This window comes from Coregonus clupeaformis, chromosome 2 (assembly GCF_020615455.1).
Source record: "Coregonus clupeaformis isolate EN_2021a chromosome 2, ASM2061545v1, whole genome shotgun sequence".
NCBI classification, from domain to species: Eukaryota; Metazoa; Chordata; class Actinopteri; order Salmoniformes; family Salmonidae; genus Coregonus; species Coregonus clupeaformis.
Genome location: NC_059193.1, coordinates 34,760,985 through 34,778,011, shown reverse-complemented (window position 1 = coordinate 34,778,011; position 17,027 = coordinate 34,760,985). Strand labels below are relative to the sequence as shown.

General features: G+C 45.3%; 1 protein-coding gene across 21 annotated transcripts in view; it reads right to left on the bottom strand.

The window, feature by feature from the left end:
* The window catches only part of LOC121535357 (prominin-1-A), a 135,236-nt gene extending 129,980 nt beyond the window's left edge, over window positions 1-5,256 (bottom strand). For all 21 annotated transcript variants that reach the window (XM_041842414.2, XM_041842405.2, XM_045205339.1 and 18 more), the window contains exon 1: window positions 4,704-5,256. In XM_041842414.2, coding sequence (XP_041698348.1) covers window positions 4,704-4,941 — 238 coding nt within the window. In that variant the 5' untranslated portion in view covers window positions 4,942-5,256. The remainder of the gene's footprint in view (window positions 1-4,703) is intronic.
* Window positions 5,257-17,027: the final 11,771 nt, after the last annotated feature.

The window sequence follows — 17,027 nt, the reverse complement described above, 5'->3', positions numbered from 1 at the left end:
GGGCAGCTGAGCGGAAATGGAGGAAATCTAAACTTCCGGAGGACCTATCATCCTTTCCCTCCCTCCTCTCTACCTTCTCTTCCTCTGTATCTGCTGCTAAAGCCGCTTTCTATCACTCTAAATTTCAAGCTTCTGCCTCCAACCCTGGGAAACTCTTCTCCACTTTCTCCTCCCTCCTTAATTATTGACCTCCTCCCCCTCCCTCTCTGCGGATGACCTTGTTAACAACTTTGAAAAAAAGGTTAACGACATCCACAACTCTTTCACTCAGCCTACTGTGTCCACTGGTTCCAGTCACACATAACTACCCTACGCCTTGACCTCTTTCTCCCCTCTTTCCAGATGAACCCTAACCCAGATGAAATCCTGCGACTAGTGATGTCCAGCCACCCGACAACCTGCCCACTTAACCCCATCCCCTCCTCCCTTTTCCAGACCATCTCTGGTGACCTCCCATTCCTCACTTCCCTCATCAACTCATCCCTGACCCATGGTTGCGGCCCCTCTGACTTCAAGATGGCCAGAGTCGCTCCCCTCCTCAGGAAATCAACACTTGACCCCTCTGACGTCAAACTACAGACCAGTATCCTTTCTTTCTTTTCTTTCCAAAACACTTGAGCGTGCTGTCTCTGACCAATTCTATTGTTATCTCTCTCAGAACAATCTTCTTGACCCTAACCAGTCAGGCTTCAAGGCGGCTCACTCAACTGAGACCACTCTCCTCTGTGTCACGGAGGCTCTACGCTCTGCCAAAACTGACTCTCTCTCCTCTGTTCTCATTGACACTCAACTACTTTTCTCCTTCCCCCTTCTGACACTGAGGTGGAGACACGCATCACTGCGTTCCTGGCAGACATCTCAGCTTGGATGTCGGCCCACCACCTCAAGCTCCACCTCGCATCATCTTCAAGACCCTGGTGCTTGCCTAAGGAGCAGCAAGGGGAACAGCACCTCCTTACCTTCAGGCTATTCTCAAACCCTACATCCCAACCAGAGCACTCTGTTCCGCCACCTCTGGTCTCTTAGCCCTCTGACCCCTGCGGCAAGCCAGTTACCACTCAGCCCAGTCAAAACTCTTCTCTGTTCTGGCTGGGCGATATGGCCAAAATATCATATCACAGTATTTTTTTTTTTTTTACTGTATGACGTATTTTATGTTTTTTAATAATAAAAGTTCTAAATTTGCTTTGAGTAGTGTGTCACCCTACGGTGGCAATACATACATTCTAAGTGATTTCAATGGGGCTTTTTCCATTCTGATTGTTTTATACTGTTCAATTAAACTTAAGCCTAAAATACTTTCCTGCATTTCCATCAATTTCTGCATTTCCTGCACTCATTTTAGATAATTGCCACACTGCCACGTAGGGCTGCACAATATGTGCAAAAAAACAAGGCCTTATTTTTTACCAAATGTTGCAATTGCAATTTTACTTGCGATTTAGAAGAAAACACTTGGGTGAACTGTTGGAATCATGGAAATAGGATGTTTATTCTATAGTTAGAATATAAATAATAGTTGGCACTTTGAATACAGTGTTTGACATGACAACGAATGAAAATGGCAGGGAGGCGTTATTGTGACAGGGTAGGAACCAAAGTGATGGTCAGTTTCCTAGGGGACCCTATAATCTTTGGCTACATTAAATGTTTCTTCATGTAGCCAACATATTAATGCTTCACTTATTCCTCTTTGATTTAGAAGATACTGTTGCACAAACAACATGCTGATTTAGGCCTACACCAGCACTAGTATCAGGCTGTATTAGCTAGCTACGTTTGCTCTGACTCAATACATGTATTAGCTAGCTAGCCAGCTAACTAGCGATTAGCATTAGCGGGTAACACAATTTAGCTCAAACTTGCTAAGAAAAGACAAACTAGCTGTTTTCAGATGAAAGAAACAAACGAATAGTGAAATTATAGAACGCTTGTGGATTTATATTAAGAAGCAAAGTGGAAACAACATCGTTGTCATCAACATTATTGCATGTGCTGCATTGACCATGCAGACTGAACACAAGTGTCTTGTGGTCAAGCAACAACAAATGTGCTCCTTGAGTGACAGGGGGTGGGGCTAGGTCTGTGTGGAAAGCGGCATAGAGAGAGCAGAGACGGATGACTCAAGTAGCGGTGTAAAGTATAAAAATGCACGTTACACACGGCACATCACATTTAACAAACCAACCATTCAAATAAAACCCAAACCGGTCCATGCATCAATACCGGTATATAGTAAAATACAGTATACCGCCCAGCCCTAACCCCAATGGTGGAACAAGCATCCCCCTAAAGTCGGGACAGCAGAGTCCCTGCCCATCTTTCGAAAACATCTGAGACCCTACCTCTTTGAAGAGTATCTTCCTCTCTTTTCCCACTAGCACTGACTTTGCTGATAAATACTTTGTTGGGGGAAAATGTACATGATACAATTGTGATGTGTTGTTGTCTCACCTAGCTATCTTAAGATGAATGCACAAATTGTAAATCGCTCTGGATAAGAGCTTGTAAATTACTAAAATATTAAAATGTAAATGTTTATGAGGCAAATACAAAGTATTTGACCAAATACTTTTCACAAACTCTTCACACCTGCTTCTCAACTTTTTGCACCGACTCCCACTCACCCACCATTACATACTGTATACACACACAGAGAACATTACCCTCTTGTTTTTACTACCCTTTATAACTTTTTTTTTATACAAATGTCTTGATATTGTGTATTTTTACTATAAATGTGTATTGATTGCAATTTTTTTGTTTTGTTATTTCATTACTTATTTTTTGGCAGGGTGTTTGGGGGCAATACAGTGCAATTGTATTTGAATTGTTTATTTATTTAACTGATTTCATTGCTTATTTTTTGGGGCAATGGTGAGGTGTGAGTGTCAGGATAACTTAATGGCATGTATCAGGCTGGACACATTGGCAGTCAGGATCTCTAGTATCCACCGAGTGTTGTTAACACCCCATGGTTCCTCTTATCCCACTGTCGGTGGAGAAACTAGCTTTTGAGTGTTTAGCGATAAAACACTTAAGTTCTTCCGACTGGCATGGAAGTGGCTAGAGTCTGTAAGGATAATTAGAAGTCTGAAACTAGGGGTTTTGGTGCAATGCACCTACCTGTAGTTCTGTTGCCTCCCACCTGAACTAATTATTTGGCCTCTATTGGTTTCAAATGGGATATTTTGGGAGTTTACAGCCCTGATTGTTGATTTGGGGGCCGTGGCGCACCAATAAATTAATTTAAGGGAACAGGTATTTAATACATTTTATATGAATGCATTAAGAAATCAGATGTGGTCCAATAGGCTTAATTTTTCTTTGAAAATGGTCCACTGTAGTATGATGATTTATGGCAGTCACAGTGTTATGGAGATGCATTAGGGGTTGGTACAGTGTAGCCCTGAAAGTCCCACAGGGTTTCTCCAAAACAGCCTGTCCCTTCCAATCAAAATAGGCCTGACAGATCACTGGATTATCATGCTAAATCTCCATGTGTGCATTTTAATGTCCCAATTAATTGGCAGACATATGACTATACAGCTGAGGCTATCTGGTTTATATTAAGCATAGGATACATTTTTAATAATAAAACCCCCTACAGTAATATGGTTGGATGTCTAAAATGTATTGTCTAATAATAATAATTGTCTAATAATGGTCATATAATTAATTTCGGTGTAAGAAAATGTAGCATTCATGGAACATTTTTAATGCACTGTCCAGAAGAATTGCTATAGCCAGTTTTTACAATACAAACCCCACTATCTCTAACATGGGATTTCAACTTGTGTAATAGAACCCAACAATGATATCCAATGAACAAATTGAACATTCCATTGTGTAAGTGAGTTTGAGCCATATATCAACTAATGCCTCTGACAACCCTTGAAACTAAAAGCACAGCAACATATGGCATTCCAGATTATGGGATTACCTAGTTAAATCTGTGACACAGGGAGCCACTCCTAATCTCCAGATTTACCAATTGATTATGAACACAGAGATGGGGTAGTCTTGTCTACCAACCCCTCAATTCAAGGTACCACCCAATACTTACTTTAAATACACCTTATTTGAGTATATGGAAAGTTAGGCCTAATTGCATTAAATTGGATCAACGGTCCACCGTTCAACCCATTTCATCCCCATTGGCGCTTGGAATTTTCTCGTGGATTGTGTGCCGAGACTATTTAGTGACCAGTGACCACATGATTCACACAGTCAGCAAGGGGTCGGTTTAATTGTAATTATACTGACACAGGCAGTACACCATAGGCAAAATACTCCCTTCAAGTAGACTGTCGGCTGTGGACACATACATGTGCATGGGTACATTAAAAGCACAACAAGAATGTAGAAATATGATGCAAATAAACACAATTTTACGCATTGGATGGGCATGTTTTGCATAAACCAGTGACATATTCACAGCTGCCAAATAAAAGGTCAAATGTTTTCTGCGATGATTTGAACATCTCGGCACGCATGTGTCATACAGAATATTTTATCTTGCAATTGCCAAACTTTGCAAACGACAATGACAGTGTTGACGCTTAACGAGGAGTAAGTGCTTCACTGCGCGGCACTTATAATGAGTTGGAGCTAGCTAGCTAGTTACCTACGGTGTATTCTTATGACATTTTATGGGACAGCTCAATGGTCATCAAAACAACATTGCACTAACGATGACTTACCTTCGGGGAACGGGTTGGGCTGCACGACGTATAGAAAAGCGTGCACCATGTGGAACAGTATCCCTATTACTCCAGGTTCGTAATAGGCGAGGGTTTGGTAAACTCCCTGAGGCACATAGCCAAAATCCAACTTCCCCGACCGTGGCTGACTTCGGCGCTCCGGCTCCGTTTCTTCTTGCTGGAGTTCACTGGACGTTAATAGTCCCCAAAAGAGGAGAAGAAGACCGGTTTTCCACATCGTCCCAAGATACTGTCAGCTCAATGTAAGGGGTTAAAATAGGCTGTACAGGGGAGATGGTACTAAAATGTCACTAGGTCCGTATCTCTACTACAATGTGGAAATAAATGGGAAGGGTTGAGCAGTGGGACTGCAGGTTTTAAGTCCTGCTGTCCGGGGAAGGATTCGTGATTATCATCGTTCCCACGGTCAGTGGCTCCTCATATGGACGCAAACCGGGTGTTTCTTTTCTCGGGTCCTCCAACCGCTCAGTTCCTCAGAGATGAGATCGACTGCCAAATTGTCTGGAGTATCTGTGCAGTGTGCTAGAGTCGGGGGAAGGGTTGGATGGCTGCGCGAGAGAATGCGCGCGCATTCACTCTACTTGCTGTGTGAGCCCCGGGAAGGGGCAGACTGGGACAATAATTCGGCCCTGGCATTTCCTCTTCTTCAATGAGGTTTAACAGCGGTTGACATCCAATTTGTTGCATTACCGCCACCTACTAGACTGGTGTACAACTCCCTTATATTTTGCTTGAAAAATAAAATAAAATTAAGAAATACCCTACCATCTAACACTACACTCACAAATTCAAAATTATTATTAATAATTAACACCACCCACTCCACTATTTAAATATATTCATTCCTACCTCATGCCCTCAACCTGAGATGATGGGACATCATCACTTAACACTCCCTGTAACTCTTCTGATGTCAAGTCTCGCACACCCAAATACCTCTCTGCAGCTGCCACCACAACCTCAATTTTCTTAGACATATGTTTCATCCCTGCTGTACAATTAATAACCATTGCTATAAATGCTAAAAATCCAATCTTACTGAAACATACATCACTTGTTGTCCTATCCCTCTGCATTGGTACATCTCTACTACTCTCACCACTCCTCCCCCTTGACCCATCTTCCTCTACTTTCTTCACTGCCTCAGCATATGACAACTTCTTCACTACTCTTACCCTGGAAACCTCAACCTGCCTCTCTCGCTCAGGACATTTCTGATCCCCAGCCCCATGGCCACCCCTACAATTAGCACATACCACTACTTTCCCCAATGCTACACATTCCTTTCTCATGCCATTCTGCACACTTCTCACACCTTGGAACCTCCCTCCTACACACTGCTGCCACATGCCCATAAGTTTGACACCTGTTACATCGTAATGTATTCGGCACATAAGCTCGTACAGGATAACTTATATACCCTAACTTCACTTTATCAGACAAAGACTCAACTTCAAAACTCAAAAGAACAGACAATGACTCCTCTGGCGGTGCCAGCTGGATCAATGGAGGAACGCGTCGAACACCAAGCGGCCATGATCCAGGCTCTCGGCACCGCCATGGAACGGGTGGTGAGCACTATTGAGCGATGGGAAAGAGGGGGTCTGCCTACGCCTCCTCCAACGATACCACCACCATCCGCGATGCCCATTGCTTCACCTCCGGGGTCCAGTGGGATTCGGCTCTCGCTCCCGAGGGCTTATGATGGCACAGCGGCCGGGTGTCAGGATTTCCTGCTCCAGGTTGAACTCTACCTAGCAACCATCCACCCGGTGCCCTCGGGATACGAGAGCGTGTCCGCCCTCATCTCCTGTCTGTCCGGCAAGGCGCTGGAGTGGGCCAATGCCGAGTGGGGGGGAATAGACGCCGCTACTGTCAACTATGCGGAGTTCACCCGCCGCTTCAGGGCAGTATTCGATCATCCACCAGAGGGTAAAGCGGCGGGTGAGCGTCTATTCCACCTTAGACAGGGGAGGAGGAGCGCACAGGAGTTCGCGCTGGACTTCCGGACGCTGGCTGCCAACGCGGGATGGAATGAGAGGGCCCTCATCGACCACTACAGATGTAGCCTGAGGGAGGACGTGCATGGGGAATTGGCCTGCAGGGACACCAACCTCAGCTTCGACCAACTGGTGGACATGTCCATTCGCCTGGATACCCTGTTGACTACCCGCGGACGTCCGGATTCAGGGCCGTCCATTCCATCCCCCAGCACTTCCGAGCCAACCCCTATGGAGCTCGGAGGTGCTGGTGCTAGGGAGACCAGGAGAGAGACCAGGAGGGAGGCCGTCCCCTGCACCACCTGTGGCCGCAGAGGACACACTGCTGGTCGGTGCTGGGGAGGGTCTCCTAGGAATCGAGGCAGTAGGCAGCGCACTGATGAGTCATTCCAGGTGAGTAGGCACCCAACTCACCCAGAGCTCTCTGTTGCGCATATGTGTATTAAAGTTGTGTTTCCCGAGGTTTCTCCTCACTCCAGGCATAAGGCGCTAGTAGATTCAGGCGCAGCTGGGAATTTTATCGATCGCCAATTCACCTATAAGTTAGGGATTCCTATTGTACCTGTTGATGTGCCCTTCCCCATCCATGCCCTAGATAGCCGCCCTTTGGGGTCAGGATTGATTAGGGAAGTCACAGCGCCTCTCAGGATGAAAACGCAGGAGGGCCATGAGGAGATACTACGTTTGTATTTGATTGATTCTCCTGCGTTTCCCGTGGTGTTGGGGCTTCCCTGGTTAACATCTCATGACCCCAACATTTCATGGCAACAGAGGGCTCTCAAGGGATGGTCTGATCAGTGTTTCGGGCGGTGTGTAGGTGTTTCCGTAGTGGCAACGACGGTGGAAAGCCCGAACCAAGTTCCCACCATGCACATTCCACCTGAGTATGCCGATTTGGCACTCGCCTTCTGTAAAAAGAAGGCGACTCAATTACCACCTCATCGACAGGGGGATTGGTGGTGTGGGAGGTTGATGCGGACATCGAGCGGGCGTTACGTACCGATCCTACTCCCCCACAGTGTCCAGAGGGTCGGAGGTACGTGCCGCTCGAGGTTCGCGATCGATTGATATATTGGGCTCACATGTCACCCTCCTCTGGTCATCCTGGTATTGGTCGGACAGTGCACTGCCTTAGTGGGAAGTACTGGTGGCCCACTTTAGCTAAGGATGTGAGGGTTTATGTTTCTCCTACTCGGTGTGCGCCCAGTGTAAGGCGCCTAGACACCTGCCCAGAGGGAAGTTACAACCCCTACCCGTTCCACAACGGCCGTGGTCTCACCTATCGGTGGATTTTGTCACTGACCTTCCCTCCTCCCAGGGGAACACGACGATCTTGGTCATTGTGAATCGGTTTTCGAAGGCCTGCCATCTCATTCCTATGCCAGGTCTCCCTACTGCCCTACAAACTGCTGACGCCCTGTTCACACACGTCTTCCGGCACTACGGGGTGCCTGAGGATATAGTGTCTGATCGGGGTCCCCAGTTCACCTCTAGAGTCTGGAGGGCGTTTATGGAACGTCTGGGGGTCTCGATTAGCCTTACCTCAGGTTTTCACCCCGAGAGTAACGGGCAGGTGGAGAGAGTGAACCAGGATGTGGGTAGGTTTCTGAGGTCCTATTGCCAGGACCGGCAGGAGGAGTGGTCAGGATATATTCCCTGGGCAGAGATAGCCCAAAATTCACTCCGCCACTCCTCCACTAACCTTACGCCTTTCCAGTGTGTGCTAGGTTATCAGCCGGTCCTGGCACCTTGGCATCAGAGCCAGATCGAAGCCCCTGCGGTGGACGAGTGGTTTCGGCGCTCGGAAGAAACCTGGAACGCTGCGCATGTCCATCTGCAGCAGGCTATCAGGCGGAAAAAGGCGAGCGCTGATCGCCACCGCAGTGAGGCTCCGGTGTATGCACCGGGAGATCGGGTCTGGCTCTCGACCCGAAACCTGCCCCTTCGCCTGCCCTGCCGGAAGCTGGATCGGCGGTTTGTGGGGCCATTTAAAGTCCTGAGGAGATTGAACGAGGTATGCTATAGGTTACAACTGCCCATTAATTACCGCATTAACCCCTCGTTCCATGTGTCTCTCCTCAGGCCGGTGGTGGCTGGTCCACTCCAGGAGAGTGAGATACGAGAGGCTCCTCCGCCCCCGTTGGACATCGAGGGGGCTCCAGCGTACTCAGTCCGTTCCATCTTGGATTTGAGGCGTCGGATGGGGGGCCTGCAGTATCTCGTGGAGTGGGAGGGGTACGGTCCGGAGGAACGGTGCTGGGTCCCTAGGAGGGACATCCTAGATCCCTCCATGTTGAGGGACTTCCACCGGAGTCATCCGACTCGCCCTGCTCCGCGTCCTCCTGGCCGTCCCCGAAGCCGGGGTCGGCGCACGGCTGGAGCCGCGCGTCAAGGGGGGGGTTCTGTCACGGAATCAGCCGAGGCTGCCCCTCCTCCTTGCTCGGGCAGGCTTCGGCGTTCGTCGTCCCCAGAGTACTAGCTGCCACCGATCTATGTTTCGGTGTTTGTCTAGTTTGTCCTGATTGTTTTCACCTGTTTCCCATTATGTTATATTGTATTCCCATTATAACCCCCTGTCTCTCATTGGTTATTGTGTGTGATTGTTTTCCGTGAGGTTGGCAGTGTTCTGGTGTATGCGTATTTTGTTTCCTCCCTGTTTGGAGGTTTTGTTTGTATTTTGAATACTGTGCTAGTAAAGTTCATCTGCCAGTAGCTCGGTGTCCTGCGCTTGACTTCGCTCACCGCATACACGTCGCCCTGACACACCTCCGATACTTCACCCTCATTCACTTCCATTTCTCCTCCTGTCTTCAGCTCACTTTGCTTACATTTCCTACCATTCTTCTTTAACAAACCTTCTCCCTTTTTTCTGCAATTTTTAACAGACTCAAGCTCACAGTCTTCCTCCCTCTCTCTCTTAGACCTCCTCTGCCTCTCTTTTTCCCTCCATTCCTCCTCCGTCATCCAGGTATACGTTTCCTAAGGATAATACTGCACTTCTCCTGACATCTGTTTCTTGCGTTCTCAAGGGACTCCATTGACCTTCCTACTCTCCCTTTCTACACATAGCGCTTTCGATAAAATATGAGCAATAAACGTTGGTCCTTCTTCGCTACCTGCCGATCAACCCGGAAGTCTCTTGACCGACCCGACCCTGGCATTTCATCCACACCAGCCCATATAAATGTGTGTGCCGCCAACCCCAGTGACTTGCCAGCGATGGTCCTCCTCCTCTTTTTTAACCAACTCATGTTTAAAACAAATACAATACGTAAAAACACCACTGGGTTGTTCCACCTCAAAAAGCACAAGAAAGAGGATTTCAACACCCACCATCCCAGATTGTTCTGAAATTGTTTCTGTAGTTAGTAACAGATACAATTAGCATTCCTGAAACATAATTTTGTTGAAATATATTTGAATCTCTGAGAAATTAAGCTTATTGATTGAACACAAATTGGCTGTTTTAGTTGATAGGATTCAGATAATATTAAATAAATATAGTACCCATCACCCATGAAGGCTTGGGCGGTACCCAGATGTTCATTTTGTTGTGAAAGGGCCTAGTCAATATGACCTGGTGATTCCCCCAGTCCCCAGACAATACTCTGGTAACACTGAAACAAGATTAGATAAGAAGAAGTGGAAGAAGGAGAGGAAGAGGCCTCAACCACAAGCAGCTGCAGCCAGAGAGCGGCAGGACCCAGTCAAAGGCAGAGAATAAATTATGGGTGTAGGTGGACTGTATGGAGATGTACCTCTGCCGGAGGGCGAAGGTTAATCTTATATGGCGACATGCCTGTCAGATCTCGGCCCTTGGATGGAGTTGGTCGAATTGCCTGATAGCATGTGGGCCATGAAGCAGATGACACCACGGATTGTCGTCACCTACAAAGGAACCAATGTGTTACCTGACAGTGTAGACATCACGTGTAAAGGAGACACAGTGTTATGTAACTTTGCTTAAATGTCATGTGTAAGGGGGAGGATGTATTGTGTGGCTGTAGTCAAAGGAGGCATGGGCTTGGGCAATTAAGGGGTATAAAACCCAATGTAAAAGATAGTGAAAGCGGAGCGGAGATTCTGGGGAAGACAGATCAGGAGCTGATTGATGTATTAGAAGTTAGAAGACTTTTGGAGTAAGGTAAGAACAGAACTTGATTGGTATTGTTAGAAACTTTTGCATTATAATTGCTATATATATAAAAAACTATAAAATCCATCAGTTGTGAAACTGTGGAACCAAAAGAGAAGTGTTACAGTTTTCATTAACTATTTAAATGATTTGTTGAATAAAATGCTGAAGGCTCAGTGGGTTCACCTTAGGTGTCCCGCGGCCAGATCATATTGTGGGCTCGAGCAGGAAACCACAGGGGAGCTCAAGGGTAACTGTGTAATAGACACACAAAAGGAGCACTGGGTGTCTATAGTTTATCCTTACTCAGACGAAGTATCGAACCCCTGCTTTCAGCTAAGAATTAATTCCAAGAAATTAGTCTTAACTGAAACTTTATACCGGGACTTAGCGAGTGTGACTCACCCGTGAGGGTGTTGTCTGGTCAACTAGAAAGGGAGTACCAGCCGCTAGCAGGAGTGTCTGAAACTATGCCGCGCTTATAAAAACAGTATAAACCCATGCAGTGGCAATTATAGCATGTCAATCTTGGTGGGGCAAACTCCCCCATTTTTTAAATGCATACCAGCAAAGCCACTACACAATAAAACACAAAATTAAACAATACATTAATTGCACTATAACGGTGGCAAACGGTGCCCACAAACTGTCAGGGCTGACATAAAGCTGGCCCAACAGCAGAGTCCCAACAGCAGTCCCAACACCTTACCACTGCTACACCTGGCTATCAGCGGAGCCTTGTCTGGTAGCGAAACAGTTCATTCAGCCTCATTTACTGCCTTTTAGAAAAAACATAGCTGATATGGCTGACTTGCTTAAACAAATGTGGTTTCTACTGATAATTGAGAGTACAAATTATGGCATAAGGGGACAACGAGCAGATAAGAGGCAATCTGCAATTTCGATTAAGACATTAATGAGCGAGCTAGGACGGACGTAGTCAATATAACTATTTGTTCAGCACTTTTGAAATGTACAGCGACAGAATTCAGAACATGGGCCGTTCTTACAGTGTTCTCCCTGTACACCAAGTCAGAACTGTAGGATAAATAAAGGGGGCATATAAGCAGACAATGAAAACTCTTACAATATTTTATGATTACATTTATCTAAAACAGGCTATAGGCGACTGTACATGTGCACCACCAAGTCAGAACACTAGGCGAAATTATGAGGGGAAAAGGGACCAAATTATTAGGGTGAGACACATGGGCTACTAACAGCTTACTACACAACATACACTTAGTGTTACTTTCTTAGCTACAGTATTCATATCTCCCTGGCATATTACATCATTTATGCAGCAGCATACAAGGCATTTTTGGACTGTGCTCACTTTAACAGGAAGGTGGCGCGGTGGTACTTCGTGGGCAAATTTTATCATCAAACTTTGTCATCAAAGTTTGGCATTCTCTGGATTTATGGTGCTTTCAAGACAACTGGGAACTCTGGAAAAAAAGAAGGTCGAATCATGATGACGTCAGTGATCTTCAGGTCGGAGCTCTAGAAACAAGCCAGAGTTCCCGACTTGCAATTCCTTGTTGGATGACCGTTCAAAACTTATTTTCCCAGTCAGAGCTAGTTGTTTTCAGAGTTCCCAGTTATCTTGAAAGCACCATAAATCCAGAGAATGCCAGACTTTGATGACAAAAAACTGAGATTTCCCAGTTCCGAGTTTACAGTTGTTTTGTGCGCAGCAGAAATCATGCTGGATTGACAGCATGGCCAATGTTGAATGTTTATCCTTTTTAGTCTTGGAAAAGAGACCCTTCAACTCAGACCTGGACCACACACCCTCTCCACTGAATAGCAGGCTAGTGATTGCTTTGCAATGCTTGCAGTTAGCCACTGATTCCTTCCAAATCAATCATTGTTGAATTTGAGATTTCCAACTTGTGTAATGTTTATGTCCATTGGCCGATGAGCACTTATACGTTTTATCTATAATTTCTCTTCATATGATAAGGATTGAAAAGGATTTGCCTGTAGATTGTCGACTTGATTGATGATGATGACTACTAGCTTGCTAGCTAAGATTTTGAAAGTATGATGTTGACATCATCAGTCCAATCAAAGCTACTGTAGATATAACGTGATTTGACGTCATTTTATCTGTGGCCAATGACCTTGAGCCTTCTTGGATGGGAACTTCTAATGTAACTCTATGGCAGCCCCCAAGAGGCTTGAATTTTCGAGCTCTACCCGTAGATTTTGCGTTGAGGTAGTTTCCCCATGAGTGACAGATCACTGAGCCAATCACGGCGCAACTAGAGAACATTACCAACCCCTACGCTCTGTATTTTCCGCTGGCTGCCCCACCACAGAAAGCACTGAGCTAGGCTGAAACACCTGCAATTTGGAGCTGCATTTCTCAAGAAAGCAAAAAATAGACCATGTTTGTATGCGGCTTTATTATCTCAATTATTTTTATAAATTTTTTATATTGTTCGCAAACTGATATGTGATACGTATTTATGCCAAAATAAAATGCTAAATAGGCACAAAAAACAAAACAACGTTGTTGGTTTTTTTGGGGGGGGGGCTCAAAACAGGTGGGGCTATGCCAACATGTGTGGTCAAGAGAAGATCCACAGGCAAAGACTACCTGCGTGTTAGTGAACCTAGTAGGACCGTCTGGGAAGTGGCCCATACTAGTCACTTCGACATTCTTGGCATGCAACGTGGGGCCCTAAATAGTTAAACTCTATAAAGTAACCTAAAGTAACTAGTTAATAGATTTAAAGGCGAGGCACCACACTAGGAGGGGCCCTGACAAAAAAGAGTTGAAGTGTAAACAATAAAACTCTAATAAGGGTCTTAACTAATTGATAGATTAATTATTAATGACTAATTATTACACCCTGAAACTGTGTATAATGTGTTAGAAATGTGTGAGTGTAGGACCAGTAAAGGCTATGGCATTGAGCCACTATTTAGCAATGTGAGTAAGAGAGGCCAGACAACAAAGACAACTGAGAAACTAAGATAAAGAGGCCTCCCAATTTAGGGAGGGGAGAAACTGTTATGAAAACATGGTGCAGAATATTGTGAGAACGGCAATAACTGAGTAATGCAGGGAGTAGGATATGTGTGTGTGTGTGTGTGTGTGTGTATGTATGTGTGTATGCATGTGTGTATATGTGTGTGTATGTGAACTGAAGGTCAGTAGAGCAGTTTTAGAGTGGAAAACTACAGCCCGCCTACAGAGGGAAGGGATTTATTTTTGTATGACGTATGAGTATAAAAGATGGACTCTGAAATTGTGATGGCAGAATTCTCAATGAATAAATATCTCTGACTATGCAGACCGGGACTCTGGCCGTTACTTAAATCCCAAAAGACTTACAACCTTTTGGGAGACGCACAGAGACACTAAAATAGTTTGTTAAATAATTCACATAACAGCTTGGTCCTTCTGAGCCGGACTCCAATACCCTGTTTCTGTCATTCCAGGTAACTCTGAAAACCGTCGACGGGCGAATGATACATTCGTAAATAGAAAGTCCTGCCCTTTGACATTAAGGGTTAAAACAGGCCAGAGGACACCTGATTAATGACAGAGACGGTGACGGAATCCAAACCTACATTGAATCTCGGCTGCAAGGATAAGGTCAGTAGTCTTTATTCATTAACTTGGTGAAATTGATTGGAGGACTTGCTAAAATATTGAAAAGTAGCAAATTGATCAATGCGTAGCCATTTTAAGTGAAATGTGGGGTTGACTGTCAGGAATTATCAAGATTACATTGTGAGGATAGACTCCTCCGTAGAGTAGGAGATAATTCTGGGGGACTAGTCAACCTGGTGGTGGGTCCGTAATGATTCACGGTAATAGGCCATTACCAAAATAAACTACCCGGTGTTGAAATAGAAGGAACTATTAAAAGTACACCTATGGGATGTAACCTGTAAGAGATTATTGAGCAGTCAACAAATAATCCGGGTTAAACAAATACAAAAAGTACACCAGAAGGAATTAAAATAGCATGTGTGAGAAATAGAATATTAGTTAAGTCAAAAGTCACAAACAACTGTAGATTTTGCTGTAACTCTATCCGTTCTGGAGCCTTATAAACTCCAGGTTACCGATACAACACCAATAATCATGTAAGGTTGTATACGTGTGAGACCTAATGTTTGCTCAAAAGTCACATGAATAATTCCAGGTGGTTGTATAGAGGAGGGAGAACCCATTCCTGTTGTATGAGACTGTCAGGAATTATCAAGATTACATTGTGGGGATCAATCCCTCTGTAAAAGTATGAGATAATTCTGGGGGACTAGTCAAGACTACATATACAGGGAGAGGTGGTTGTATAGAGGAGGGAGAACCCATTCCTGTTGTATGAGACTGTCAGGAATTATCAAGATTACATTGTGGGGATCAATCCCTCTGTAAAAGTATGAGATAATTCTGGGGGACTAGTCAAGATTACATATACAGGAAGGGGGTGATTCAAGGTGTTGTTGTGTGAAGCTATTTTGAATTACTTGTTAAATTGACTTGTTATATAGAAGAGGTGGCTAAGGGATTTTTAACAGTACCAACCGTGGGGGCAAATCCTCACAAGAGGTCCCAGAATTTACTGGGGACGAGAAATACTTGATGTAATTAAAATGGAATCCAGGGATAGAAGAAATCTCCATTATGTAACCAGGTGGAGGGAGAGGTATGGTTTTGAGGGACGTCTAGACGCAGATAAACTCGAATCCATGCTTAAACAGATACATAAGGTGTGTAAAGGAGAAATAAGCAGTGAGAGAGAGAGAGTAGGAGGGGGCCAGTACCCACTGATAGCCTTACCTAATCTATTGGCGGGGAATGAAAGGGGCCCCAGCAACCTTAGATGTATACAGTAATAATAATAATATGCCATTTAGCAGACAGGCCATGAACACAGAGGACGTGGCCAGAGCGGTAGAAGGAATGACCCACCCCAAAACAGGAATAGTAAGGTTTGGGCTGCCGTTAGAGGGCAGTGGGTTTCAGGGGATGCCCAGAGGACACTTTTGCCATGGGCCGATTACGGAGAGTATGTTGGGAAAATAACTGAATTGTGTAATAGCCTCAGAGAGACATGCAATCCATCATGAGCAGAATAACAGACAGGACAGAGCCAAGAAAGAAGAGGAAGATGCAGAGTAACTAATTGCCACTCTGGGAGAGATGGCGGGTAGAACTAGAAACTTAGGAGAGAGAGGAGATAAGGCAGGAAGAAAAGAGAAGTGAGTGAGAGGGAAAGAGAAGTGAAGGTTGAGGTCTCCGTGCCTCCCCCAGAGCAGAGGGCAGAAAGGTTATATCCAAACTTGGCAGACCAGGCATGGAGAGAAAATCCAGATGATGAATATGTAGGGAGGAGAAGGAGAGTGCAGGGGAATAATGTTGCCCCCCCAACCGGCCCCACCTCCCTATGAGGAAGAAGGGGCTGGAGGAGGAAGGGAAGATGAAGGTGAGGAAGAGCCAGAGGTAGAGGAGTACCAGACAAGGGCAGAGAAAGTCAGACAGGAGAGAAAAGAGAGAAAAGAGAGAAGAGAGAGAGAGAGAAGTCCATCCCCCAGCTTTGAGCGTGAGGAAGAGGAAGATAAGGCGTGACTAGTCCTTGAGGGAGAAATAGTAGACTCTAGTGGGGGAAGAGTAAGGAACCCTTTGATCCAAATTGTGAGGTGTTTGAATTGGCTACTATTGACTTAGCACTTCAACAGGAACAGAAACCTTATTTGACATTGACAGTAATGGGTATGAAAATTAAATTCCTTTGTGATACGGGAGCCTGCAGGACAGCAACCTGTGCAACAGACAAGCCAGATGGAGTCAGGATTGATGGGGAGAAAATCATAGTGCGATCTGCCTCTGGTCATCAATTTATTGAAAGGTTATCAGCCCCAATAACCCTAAAACATGACCAATCAGGATGAGAGGCAACCATACCCATCCTGATATCTAAGCTGTGTCGGGTAAATTTACTAGGACGTGATGTAATGACTAAATTGAATGTGGCTGTCATTTCCGCTGAGAGGGGAATGAAAGTACACATAGTCAGAGACAATATGGTGGTCTGTGGGGAAGGGGAGCCATGTTATTGGGATAGGCAAGATTTGTTTAGGGGGGGAATAACTGATATTCCCCGAACCTTGATGGAACTTGCTGATGATGTAGTACCAGGCCCC